At 55.3% G+C, this 12,762-nt stretch overlaps 1 protein-coding gene across 2 annotated transcripts; it reads left to right on the top strand.

Moving 5' to 3' along the window:
- The first annotated feature begins 5,538 nt into the window (after window positions 1–5,538).
- ZSCAN10 (zinc finger and SCAN domain containing 10) lies at window positions 5,539–9,799 on the top strand. Of its 2 annotated transcripts, XM_045874889.3 has the most exons (5): window positions 5,539–5,934; window positions 6,147–6,414; window positions 6,629–6,693; window positions 6,867–6,924; window positions 7,690–9,799. In XM_045874889.3, exons 1-5 carry the CDS (start codon window positions 5,539–5,541, stop codon window positions 9,249–9,251), a joined length of 2,349 nt encoding a protein of 782 aa, XP_045730845.3. In that variant the 3' UTR covers window positions 9,252–9,799. The 2 variants fall into 2 exon arrangements, with proteins under 2 accessions (XP_045730845.3, XP_054363435.1); XM_054507460.2 differs by lacking the exon at window positions 6,147–6,414 and having other exon boundaries at window positions 5,652–5,934.
- Window positions 9,800–12,762: the final 2,963 nt, after the last annotated feature.

Raw genomic sequence — 12,762 nt, 5'->3', positions numbered from 1 at the left:
TGAGGAAAGCGCCCTACGGGCTGCGGCCAGCCAAGAGCAAAGGGAAAGGCTTGACTTTAGAGGTCGAGTTGGGCTCAAGGCCAGTGGGGAGGTCATATCCTCCCGGAAGTCCCTGCTTCCTCTTTGGGAAAGCTGGGACAAAAGCCACCTGGCAAGATTCTTGGGAAGATCTTAGGTGGTGTTGGTGGCGCGCTTTCTTCCCCCGTCACGTGGTCATGTTTTCTTACCCCGGGACAGCTCCAGCACACCTCCGCATAAGCCGTCTGAGGTCGGGGCCGGCTCCTGTTGACCTCAGCACCTGCAACTGTGCCTGGCACATAGCAGGCCCTTGGCAGAGATCTGTCGCATGAATGAAATGCTAGCAAAGAGCCCAGCGCACAACAGGGCTTTTAAAATGGCAGCTCTGGCCACCGCCCCCCGCCCCGCCGCCCCAGAAAGTACAGGCTGACAGACCCCCTCCCCACAAGGAGAACAGGAACAGTCCTGATTAGGAGGGGAGCAGTTCTTACCTGGAGGGGTAGTTAGACTCTCATTCTCGGTCCCCGGCTGGAGTCTGGCTTAGCCACTCTGTCCTCATTTCTCTGGCCCCGCCCTCTCCCCCACCCCACTCCCAAACTGGGAGGTTAAGGGTTAACTCGAGGAAGCCCCCTCATTACCTGGATGGGACTAGAGCAGGGAACTTCCTGTTCAGTTTTCCCGGAGTCCTTTCCCAGTCTGGCCGAGGCTGACTCTGGCCCTGGGGCCCTCAAAGAACCCCTAGCACTTCCACCTCTGGAGTGGGGACCCGAGTGGTGAGTTGCAGGGAAGCCTGGGGTGAAGGCTGCCAGGACAGACCTAAGGAGTTCCTAGCAGCTCAGAGGGAAAAGGGGGACCTGGGCCTCAGCGATGGGATGGGGGATTAGGAAGCTGGAAAGAAATCTTGGGAGGATGTGGGTCGTCTATGCTGGGAGCCCAGTGCCAGCCAGCTCTGCAGACCTGCAGCTATGGGGTCATCAAGGAGGCTGGTGGGGCTTCCTGTAGCATGGGTTTGCTGTACCCACTGGGGAGGGTAAGGCAGGCTCCATGTGTCCCCAGGTGGACCGGCCAGCCTCACCAACTCACCCCAGCACCGGGAAGGGAGCCTGGCCAACAGAAACAAGCCAACCAATCTCTTGCCAGCCGTGTCCAGGGAGAAAGGGAGGGTTCCTGGCCAAGGATCCTGGCTCTGGGCTCTCCTGCTGTCTGCGTGGGTCTTGTGGCAGCACCTCCAGCCTGGGCAGGTCCAGCCATTGCCTCCCCACCTCTGGGCTCCAGATTAAGCTGGTCGAATATTGGAGGGTGGCTGAAGAGCCTCCTACCCCCCACAGATGTGCATATGAACAGAGCTTTTGTCCTGAAGACTGAGGGGGGAGGGAGAGACTTTCAGGCCAACTTCCCTTAAATTCCATCTCTTTCAAACCTTTTGGCAAGATCTCACCTGGAGGTTCCGGGCACCCCTGCGTGTGTCTAGGCCCAAGGGCTAGACCTTGGAATCTCATTTTTTTTCCCTCCGATTTGCGCTGTGATATTCTGGCTAAAACTAGGCAAATTGAACAGGGAGAGAGAGAAATTGGGTCATTTTCTGTTTCTGAGGTTTTGCATAGTGGTCAAGATCAGTGTTCTTACCTTAAAGAAAATCTTGGCTCCACCTGGTGTGACCTTGAGCAAATCACCCATCCTCCTGGAGCATGGTCTTTACCCTGTGTCAAATGGAGAAATTATAATTTACCACATAGGCTGGGGTGAGATTAAGCAACCCTGAGCTGAGAGCCCATATATATTAGCACTCAGTACCTGCCAGCTGTTATTACAAGGTGACTGATTACCCGTGATTGGTTCTATTATTTTGCTCATGCTGCCAAAACAATGAAACAAAAGCCCATTTTCCTGAACACTTACCAGAGAGCTTTTCTGCATCAGACATTTTTGCATGCATTCCTCAGTAGCACATCTTCCAGGTAGGCATTATCATTCCCATTTTGTTATTTCTACTAACAAACGCTGAAGCCCCTTCAAGAGCTAAGGGAACCGTTTTGAACAAGACGCGGTTCCTACTTGCCAAGGGGAGAGAGACACTCAACCATGGTTGTGTCACAGCACGACAGTGGACAGGGAGAGACAGGTTGCTGGTGTGTTGTGGAGTCCCTGCAGAGAGCCGCCAAGGGGTGGAAGGTGCCCCATGCGGGGTCAGATGCCAAATGCGGGAAAGAATGTTGGCTCCGCGGCTGGGCGCGGCTGGGCAGGAGCCTGGGGAGAAGCAGGAAGGGGGAGGCTGGCTGGAGAGATGAGCGCCAGCCTGGTCAGGTGTCCAGGATGGAAGCCTGGGTCTTCAGCATCCCCATCATCCTCCTCCTCGGGTGGGAAGTGACCAGCCAGGTTTAAAACCCACTTTCCTCTCTTCTGCCACACCTCATTCCCCCCAGCTGAACAGGAGCCTCAGGGAGCCCCCTAGTCCCGCAACAAGGGGGCTCAATAAACTGTCCAAAGCTCTTGGCCAGGCCGACTTCTCCCTGGCGGCATTGCCAAGGCTGGGTTACCTCCTTGGCAAATGTCTGTACCTCTGAGCCTTGTTGTCTTCAGCTGTAAAATGGGCCAGTGATGGGACCGACTGTTAGCTGTGGTCATTTGTGTTGTTGCTAAGTAATAATGAGAACTGCGATTGCTAGCACTCCTGCACGCCCACCACGTGCTGTCGTCCAGGTGCCCAGCACTGCTCTACTCCCTTTATGTGGTGCAGAGTGACGCAAGAGCCTCTTTTCCCTTGCCCGTGCTTGGGATGTCCATGGGGTTTGGGTCAGGGGACAGACTGGGGAGAAGCTCATTTGTAGCCTTGAGGCCAGAGAGCAGGGAGGGCAGACAAATGTTGGAGCTTGGGTTTTTGTTTCCATAAAGTAATATTGGCCCAAATTAAAATATAAAAGTGCCTCAAAACTCTGGAGCAAAAGTGCTGGCCTATTCAGGACGATGAAAGCCCTCTGGGTTCTGCTGAAGGACTGAACTGAGTCCTCTGGGTGAGGCTGAACTTGAGGCATCTCCCTGTTGGTAGATCTGGGCGGCCCCACAAGGAAAGAGTGAGTAGCCCCTTAGCCCTCTGGCAGGGGAGGGCCTGGTGCCGGCTTGGGAAGAGAGCTTGGGAGGTGGTCCGTGTGTGGAACCATTGCCCCCTGGTGGCCAGTTAACACTTTTATTGCTACTTGGGGGTGGATACTTTCCAGAGAGGTAGACCCAGGAAGAATCCAGAATTTTAAAAAAAAAAAAAATTTTTAGGAAAGAAAGAGAAACAATGGCCTCTCCTGCCCATCACCCAGCTCCCAAGAGTGTACCTACTAGAGGCCTCTGAAGTGGGCAGAGCCACTTTTGTCGGCCTTGGGAACATATCTGTCACAAATTTCTGCCAGTCGTAAGCCTTAGTCTTGGTCTCTCATCTGGAGACCCACCCACCCCTCCCCGCTCTCTGGCTCATCCTGGCCTCTGTCTCTGGCAGAACCCTGGGAAATGAGATTGGAACACCAGGTGGGTGCTCAGCCCTGCACTGACCACCTGGGCCTTGGCCTTAACTGCTGAGAACCACCTCCACAGCAGTAAAGTGAGAGTCAGGATGTCTGGTCAAGGAGGAATCGCATGCATGAGCTCCCCCCACCCTTGCCGACACATGCACACCTATTATCTTCAAAACTGTCAATTTTTCAGAGACACTGAAAGAACAGCACAAGGGGGGTGCCTGGTGGCTCAGTTAGAGTTCCCTCTGCCCCTCCCCCTTGCACAGTTAGAGCTCTCTCTGCCCCTCCCTCCGCTCATGCTCTCTCTCTCTCTCAAATACATACATTTTTAAATTTTTTAAAAAGATTTTATTTATTTATTTATTTGAGAGGGAGAGAGAAAGAAGCAGGCTCCCCACTGAACAGGGATCCTCAGCACCCTGGGATCATGAACTGAGCCGAAGGCAGGCGCTTAACCAGCTAAACCACCCAGGCACCCCTAAATAAAATATTTTTTAAAATAATATAAAACATCCGTCTCCAGTCAAAGTTCATTCATTTGCGTGTGTGGCTGTTAGTTTCCTCTAGAGCAACGCTCCCCCTACAGGCGCTTGTTAAAATAACACCGAAGAAACTGGGCCAGTTGTTTGCCGGGATATTCCGAATTCGCAATTTGTTCCATTGTTTCTTTGAGGGATCATCTCACTTGTTTGTTTGTTCTTTTTTTTTTTTTTTTTAAGATTTTATTTATGTATTTGACAGAGAGAGAGATAGCGAGAGCAGGAACACAAGCAGGGGGAGTGGGAGAGGGAGAAGCAGGCTTCCTGCTGAGCAGGGAGCCCGATGTGGGGCTGGATCCCAGGACCCCTGAGATCATGACCTGAGCAGAAGGTAGACGCTTAACGACTGAGCCACCCAGGCGCCCTGTTTGTTTGTTCTTAAGATTTCTTTCTTTATTTATTTATTCTAAAGAGAGAAAGAGCACAGGTGGGAGAGGGAGAGAGAATCCCAAGCTGACTCTGGGACAAGTGCTGAGCCCCACCCAGGGCTCCATTCCACCACCTCAAGACGATGACCTGAGCTGAAACTGAGAGTCAGGCGCCCAACCGACCGCACCACGGAGGCTCCCTGTTCTTTTTTTTTTTTTTAATTGAATAAATTTTACATGTAACGTTGTATACCTTAAAGGTGTACGGCATGTTACTTTGGTACATTCATATATTGTAATATGATTGTCAGGGGAGTGATATTTATTCCATTACATACTTCTAGTACACTATTATTGTCTGTATTCATTATATTGTGCATTAGATTTCTGTGGATTATTTGCTCCTAGTTACAAGTTTGTACCTTAGACACCATCACTCTTTTTTTTTTTAAAGATTTTATTTATTTATTTGACAGAGACACAGCAAAAGAGGGAACACAAGCAGGGGGAGTGGGAGAGGGAGAAGCAGGCTTCCCGCCGAGCAGGGAGCCCGATGCGGGGCTCGATCCCAGGACCTGGGATCATGACCCGAGCCGAAGGCAGACGCTTAACGACTGAGCCACCCAGGCGCCCCAACACCATCACTCTTATCCACCACCACCACCCCCACCCCCACCCCCACCCCCACCCGTTCTTATTCCTTGCAATGCAAAGCTGGGGCTAAAGTAGAGCTGGATTGTATCGCCACGAAACACTTTTGGCAACGGCGCATCTTTGGTGCTGCTGCATGCTCCCCACGGCACAGCATCGAGAGGCAGGGAAACTCAACCGTCCCGTCTCAGGAATGCCAATTTTGATCACTGGGGTGAAGTTCTGAATGCTGCAGGAAGGGACGAAAAGACAGAACTATCGGTTTTCTCTGCCTTTTAGTGTTTTGGTCAGGCTGGGGCCTTGGGCTGTCCTGCTCTCTGAGTCCTTACCCATGACCAATGAGAGAAGCGCTTCCTCTGGAGGCCACATCTTCGGCATTTCTTAACACCACAGGTGTGGGAGCAGAGAGGGAGAGACCCGAGAGTGGCACCTGCTGCAGCGAGCTACCCCCCAAGCTGAAGGATGCTTGAAGAGCCCGTCCCGGCTGCCCGAGAGCCAGAGCAGCTTGGAGCAGTCAAACTGGAGGAAGAGGAGGCTGCTGGGCAGGAGGACGTCAGGCATGCACAGGCCAGGCCCCGGCCCGAGGTGGCTCACCAGCTCTTCAGATGCTTCCAATATCAGGAGGACATGGGGCCGAGGGCGTCCCTGAGCCGGCTCCGGGAGCTCTGCAACCACTGGCTGAGGCCGGCTCTGCACACCAAGAAGCAGATCCTGGAGCTGCTGGTGCTGGAGCAGTTCCTGAGCGTGCTGCCCCCCCACCTCCTGGCTCGGCTGCAGGGCCAGCAGCTCAGGGACGGGGAGGAGGTGGTGCTGCTGCTGGAGGGCGTCCAGAGGGAGTCCAGCGCCGTGGGGCCCCTGGTAAGAGGGTGGTGGCTGGACAGCAGGTAGGGAGACGGGGACTTCAGTGCCCCATGAAGAAATCGCTCCGTTTCCCTCCCTCCAATAATTTCTTTTTAACCTCCCACCTCTGCCGCCTCTCACCTTTCCTTGGTCGCGTTTCCCTTGGGAGTCAGTAGGACAGGGACTATTGCCCTGTCCTGTCCGTTGCCTAACAGATGTATTTTGAACAGGATTTTAGTTTTAACACTGGTAAGAACTGTCCCCGGGCAGACATCACTTTGGAGGAACAGGGGGGCTCTTCCCAGGTCTCCAGTCACAGCCCCAAAAAGGAAGTGCCCTCAGAAGGACCTCCAGCCCTGGAGGCACCGAGGGAACCCCTGCCATCCCAGCCAGGGCCTTCCAAGCCCGCTGAGCTGGAGACCTGGAGACATCCCCCAAGTGCAAAGCAGCCACTGAGCCCAGGTCCCAAGAGGACATTCCAGGCCCTGCAAGAGACTGGTGAGGAGTTGGTACCCCGGGAAGGTGGGAGCTGGGAGGCACGGTATGTGAGGGTGGAGGGTGGGGTGAGAAATAGGCAGCCCCCCTCTTTGACGGGGATGGGAGAGAGCCAATGTCTCTCTTGGGGCCCTGGCAACAGGTGCACTCCCTATAGCCAAGTGGAGGGTAAGTCTGGCTTCTAACAGCTCTCCCCACCCCACCCCCATGCTGTCAGTCCCCCAGGGCCCTGTCCTATGGCTGGAGGAAAACTCCCGAGATCAGGAGCTGGCAGCTGTGCTGGTGAGCTGGACTAGTACCCTCATTCCAGAATGTTCTGCCCTGGATGTCCTCGGCCTCTGCAGTTGTAGCGAATCCATGTCTTCCTTCATTTAAACCTTAAAAGCTCATCATCCCCCTCAGGTCATAGGGGGACCCTCTCTCACCGAGGGTCTCTGCCCATCCTTTTGTTACAGGAGTCCCTGACCTTTGAAGATGTCCCAGCAAAGAAGGCTTGGCCGGCGCACCCTCTGGGTAAGAGGCCCTTCCCGCTTATTACCGCTGAAGGCTCTTTGTGTTTCAAGAATGGTCCCTGAGGTTCAGATCCTACCTGACTTTTGGCCTCTTTGGCTAAAAATGGGCTCTGTGGGGTTGGGTGGTTCAGTCGTTTAAGCGTCTGCCTTCCGCTCAGGTCATGATCTCAGGGTCCCCGGATCAGGCCCCGCCTCAGGCTCCCTGCTCATAGGGGAGTCTGCTTCTCCCTCTGCCCCTCCTCCTACCCGTGCGTGCACATGCACTTGTGCGATCTCTCTCTCTCTCAAATAAATAAAATCTTAAAAATATATAAAAATGGGCTATCTTGATAAGGATTCATTCATTCCTTCCTTCGTTCAGTCAATCATTCATTTATTTTAAAGGCTCATTGTGTCTGATCTAATCATCAACCCCGTTAACTTTGAGCTTTTAAAATGGGTAGTCATTGGGGTGCCTGGCTGGCTCAGCTGGTTAAGCTTTCAACTCTTGATTTCAGCTCAGGTCTTGATCTCAGGCTCGTGAGTTCAAGGCCCAGTTTGGGCTCCACACTGGGCATGGAACCTACTTAAAAATTAAAAAAAAAAAAGTAAAGCTGTTACTATGGTAAATTCTATGTTGTCTGGTTTTTACCCTCCCCTTCTGCCCACCCACCAGCTTTGCAGGAACCCCGGGTTTCTTTCTGCTTTGAGGCGTTGAGGTTCTAGGCGATTCCTGGGAGCCTCTAAGAATACGCCTGCCTGTCCCCGTTTTCTGCTTCTTTCCCAGGATTTGAAAACAAAACCGCAGATGAGGAGTTTAAAGAGGAGCCCAAAGGGGTGGCCTGGCCTGCTGCCGTCTCCACAGAGTCTGGGGCAGATGGTCCTGGGGTGGCAGAAGAGCCCCACCTTCAGGTGCTGGGGCCGGGCCCAGAAGTGAGTGGCTCCGGTGAAGGAGGGTCCGCTCACGGCAGGAGTGACATTCTGGAGGTCAAAGTGGCTGGGGAGACACCCAGGTCGGAGCCAGGGATGGAATTCATCTGCACAGACTGTGGGCTGAGCTTCCGGGAGCTGGCCCGCCTGGAGGCCCACCAGCTGCGGTCTCACCCCGGCGCTCGGGCCTTTCCCTGCCAGTGCTGCGGGAAGAGCTTCGGCCGGAGTTCCATCCTCAAGCTGCACATGCGCACGCACACAGATGAGCGGCCACACGCCTGCCACCTCTGCGGCCACCGCTTCCGCCAGAGCTCACATCTGAACAAACACCTTCAGACTCACTCCTCTGAGCCCGCCTTTCTGTGTGCCGAGTGCGGTCAGGGCTTCCAGCGCCGGGCCAACCTCATGCAGCACCTGCTGGCGCATGCCCAGGACCAGAAGTCCCCGTGCGTCCCCGAGACCAAGAGCGAAGCGCGCGAGCTGGCCGTGGTCCTGTGCTCCCACTGTGGCCAAACCTTCCAGCGCCGCTCCAGCCTCAAGCGCCACCTGCGGATCCACGCCAAGGACAAGGGCCACCAGTGCTCTGAGTGCTCGGGCAGCCTGCGCCCGGGCCCCGAGCGCAGGCCTTACGTGTGCGGGGACTGTGGCAAGGCGTTCCGGCGCAGCGAGCACCTGGGGGCCCACCGGCGCGTGCACACGGGCGAGCGGCCCTTCTCCTGCCAGATCTGCGGCCGCAGCTTCAGCCAGAGCTCCCAGCTGGTCTGCCACCAGCGGGTGCACACGGGCGAGAAGCCCTACAGCTGCCCGCACTGCGGCAAGCGCTTCGTGCGCCGGGCCGGTCTGGCCCGCCACCTCCTGACCCACGGCGGCCCGAGGCCCCACCATTGCGCCCAGTGCGGCAAGACCTTCAGCCAGACCCAGGACCTGGCCCGCCACCGGCGCAGCCACACGGGCGAGAAGCCCTGCCGCTGCAGCGAGTGCGGCGAAGGCTTCAGCCAGAGCGCCCACCTGGCGCGCCACCAGCGCATCCACACGGGCGAGAAGCCCCACGCCTGCGACACGTGCGGCTACCGCTTCCGCAACAGCTCCAACCTGGCCCGCCACCGCCGCAGCCACACCGGCGAGCGGCCCTACGGCTGCCCGACGTGCGGCCGCAGCTTCCGGCGCAACGCGCACCTCCAGCGGCACCTGGCCACCCACGCGGGGGCCGGGACCGAGGCGGCGGCCCGGCAGGCCGAGCCCCCCCAGGAGTGCCGCGAGTGCGGCAAGAGCTTCAGCCGCAGCTGCAACCTGCTGCGCCACATGCTGGTGCACACGGGCGCCAGGCCCTACTCGTGCGCACAGTGTGGCCGCAGCTTCAGCCGCAACTCGCACCTGCTGCGGCACCTGAGAACGCACGCCCGCGAGACCCTGTACTAACCCCACCCGGGTTCCGCCGGGCCTGCCCTGCGCGCCTCTCCCCGGTGGCCTGCAGAGGACGTCCCGGGGCCCCACTCCCCCGGCCTCCCTCTGGCTCCGCCAAGCCTGCGTGTTAGTACACCCGCCCCCCGCCGCCCCAGGCATCTCTCCCTGGCCGCAGGGCTGTATTTCAAAGTACCTAAAGTAAAACGGCCTTCTTGAAAACCACTCTTCTAATTTTTTTGAGATCCACCAAAACGCTGTCTGTTACCCTCAGCACTGTGACGGGGATGCCTTTTCCTTTCCCTACCCCAGCTCCTTCTACAGTACTCTAGATAGGAGCAGGCCCAGAGAGAGCCCCGCCCCCACACACACCCCCCGGAAAGGCCCAGAGTTGGGGGGCTGGCAGAGGGGTGCCAACTCTCAGAGCCAGCTGTGAGGAAGGCCACCGAATGCCGCCCTGGAATTTTCCCTTCTCTGGAGTCTGCCCCTAATCTCTGTTGTCCGATACTGTATCCTCTAGCCACATGTGGCTGCTTGAATTAATTAAAATGGAATAAAATTTAACTTCCCAGATTCTGGGTTCTTACGGGAAACCTTGTTTTTGGAATGTAGGTAACTAGTTCAACTTGAAGATGCTAGCAGATGAAATGAAACCTGCTTGATGGCCAAGTTGGATTGTGGGCTCGAGACCCCTGACGACCCATGATCCTGTAAACCCAAAGCTGGTTTGGCTGATTTCCACACCTTCTACCTACCAGGCAATTTTGGCCTCTTCTCTACTCTGGAAGACAGGTTGTTTTTTTCACAACTAATAGACAGGTTTAAAATCATGTGACTTCTGTTAAGACCACAGGAAAGAAAACAGCCCCCCTCAGCTGCAGAGGACACACATGCTCTTCCTGCTTCTGTCTGTGGCTTTTTGTACCCACACTTTTTTTTCTAAGTTGTTTTTGTCCCTCCAACCTGACACGTAATTGCTGTTTAGCAGATGTTTGTGAACATGAGGTGAACTCGTCAACAAGTGCTCACGGGACTTGGGGAAAATCTGCTCCCAAATGTGGGAAAGTAGAGATGGTTCTTGGGCACAATTGAGTGGGAAGCTCTGAGCCTGGGGAAGGTCTATGCTTTTGGGGTTTGGGAGGAAGATCAGGTAGGGTACAGAGAGTCCCTGGATGTCACAGAACAAATTAGACTCGTGGAAGACCCCAGAGCAGAAAATTTCAAGAAGATAATTTTCTTAGTCAACTAAGAAAGTAAGGAGTTGGGAGAACCCACAGCATTTGGAGGCTTTATTATTTCTTGAGCACCTACTGTGTACTAGGGAATGTGCTGGGCTATTGAGGAGAACAAGGCCTGAAATAGAAGGGAGAGGCAACCACAGAAGAACTAGGGGAAGGGCATCCCTGGCAGAGGAAACAGCATGTGCAAAGGCCCTGAGCTGCTGAGCAGGCAGCTGAAGAATACTGTCCCTGAGGGAGTTCTGTAGGAACCTGATGATACAGACCACCTTAGAGGCCAAGGTTAGAGTTTATTTATTTATGTATTTATTATTTATTTATTTTAAAGATTTTCTTTATCTGACAGAGAGAGACAGTGAGAGAGGGAACACAAGCAGGGGGAGGGGGAGAGGGAGAAGCAGGCTTCCCGTTAAGCAGGGAGCCTGATGCGGGGCTCGATCCCAGGACCCCAGGATCATGACCTGAGCTGAAGGCAGATGCTTAACTGACCGAGCCACCCAGGCGCCCCAGTCAGAGTATATTTATGATGGGAAGAGGGGAGGGTTTTAAGCAGGGAGTTACTTCATTTTGCAATGAAATTGTTTTGACCTTGGTGCTAGATAGATTTGGCTTGAAAGAGGCAAGACAAGGGAGACCAACGAGAAGAGCCTGGAAGTTGTCTAGGCTCTGGTTGACGGTGACTTTGATGGGGCCATGGGTTCATAAAAGCCCCCGATGTCAGCACAGGAGGAGGGTTTCCTCAAGGGAAATCCGTGCAGAAGCCACAAGGAGAAGTGGCAGTGTGACACAGGGTCACTTGAAAATGCAGGGCAAGGATCTAAAACAACCCAAATGCTGACAGGAAGTGGGGAGAGAGGACACGGCCAAGGGGAAGATCCCCCCAACACTCTCCCCTGTAGGGCAGAGGCTGCGAGCAAACAGGGTCCCTGAGGATGATCAGGGCCACCAAGAAGTTACTAGCAGGGTATGCTTCAGCCATTGTCGCCTCCTGCTGGACTCACAGGTGGCCCCCGGGCAGGCGATTTTTCTAAGAATCAAGAGTTTCTTTCCTACAAAAGGGAAAGGGTCTGAAGAAGCTGGCCGACAGGAGAGGGGAATGCTGACTCACAGAAGCGCCCCCAGTCCTTGAGGCCTCCTGGCTCCCAAGCCCCTCCCCCATGCCCCTCTCACCTCAGCATCCTTCTCAGACACAGCGGAGTGCCTGTGGTCCCCTGCCCCAGGCCCATTTCCTCCTTCCTTCCTGCTCTGTTCTCAGGTCGGGGCCCTGGAACCACCCCCCTCAGCGCCACCTCAGCAGCCGCTATTTGTGGCCGGACACTCCCAGTGCAAAATCTGTGTGCAGCTACCAGAAGCAGGAAGTCAGTGGGGGGCAGGGGAGCTTGGGGGAAAGGAGGAGGGGTGCCTGGTGGCTTAGTTAGCTGAGCCTCAGTTTCAGATCTGGTCTTGCTTGAGCTCATGGGTTGGGCCTGCACTGCATTGGGTTCCCCGCTCAGCCAGTAGTCTGCTTGAGAAAGAGTCGCTCTCTGCCTCCACACTCTCTCTCTCAAATAAATCATCTTAAAACAACAACAAAAAAAGAGGGGTGCCTGGGTGGCTCAGTTGTTAAGCATCTGCCTTCAGCTCAGGTCATGATCCCGGGGTCCTGGAATCGAGCCCCACATCGGGCTCCCTGCTCAGCAGGAAGCCTGCTTCTCCCTCTCCCACTCCCCCTGCTTGTGTTCCCTCTCTTGCTGTGTCTTTCTGTCAAGTAAATAAATAAAATCTTTGAAAAAAAAAGAAAAGAAAAATGATGAGCTGACCTGAGCCCTTCCAGCCCTGGCCTTCTCCTCCTCCCCCCAGTTCCTGCATTTGCAGACCCACACCAGGCCACAGGCCGCAGGCCTAAGATGTGACTCCTGCCCTCCCCCGCCAAGCTGCCTCTCTGCCTGGCACAGGCAGGGGTACCCCTCCCTCCCCATCCGTCCTCCATCCTTCCCCCCGCCCCATGCCCCAACCTCAAGGCCTCTGATCTTGGAAGGAAGACCGAGGAGCTTCTGTGGCCCAGCGAAGGATGAAGACTCGGGTCAGGAGAAGAAAAGAGGGCTGAAAGCTCCTCAGGCCCGAGCGCCCTGCTGCTCTGGGAGCACCATTTACTGAGTCTCTACTATGCATCAGGCAAGGCATCGGCCTTCCAGTCCTCACCACGAGTCCGTGACCAATTGTGACACCGGTGTCCCACGTACAGATTTAGAGCGGTCAGGTGGACCCCAGTGCGGGTCCACATGACACATGTCCCCCCCAACCACTGGGGC

Source organism: Mirounga angustirostris, unplaced genomic scaffold (assembly GCF_029215605.1).
Source record: "Mirounga angustirostris isolate CCGP_5_RB_7025 unplaced genomic scaffold, mMirAng1.0.hap1 SCAF_5, whole genome shotgun sequence".
In the NCBI taxonomy this organism is placed as follows: domain Eukaryota; kingdom Metazoa; phylum Chordata; class Mammalia; order Carnivora; family Phocidae; genus Mirounga; species Mirounga angustirostris.
The sequence above is the reverse complement of the archived record's forward strand: the minus strand, read 5'-3'. Positions and strand labels throughout refer to the sequence as shown.

Bases quoted from the DNA above. Each gene is read 5' to 3' on its own strand.
- ZSCAN10 (XM_045874889.3), top strand. From the start codon at position 5,539: ATGCTTGAAGAGCCCGTCCCGGCTGCCCGAGAGCCAGAGCAGCTTGGA. The intron at 5,935-6,146 runs GTAAGAGGGTGG...TATTTTGAACAG, and splicing joins CCAGCGCCGTGGGGCCCCTG to GATTTTAGTTTTAACACTGG. The intron at 6,925-7,689 runs GTAAGAGGCCCT...CTTCTTTCCCAG, and splicing joins TTGGCCGGCGCACCCTCTGG to GATTTGAAAACAAAACCGCA.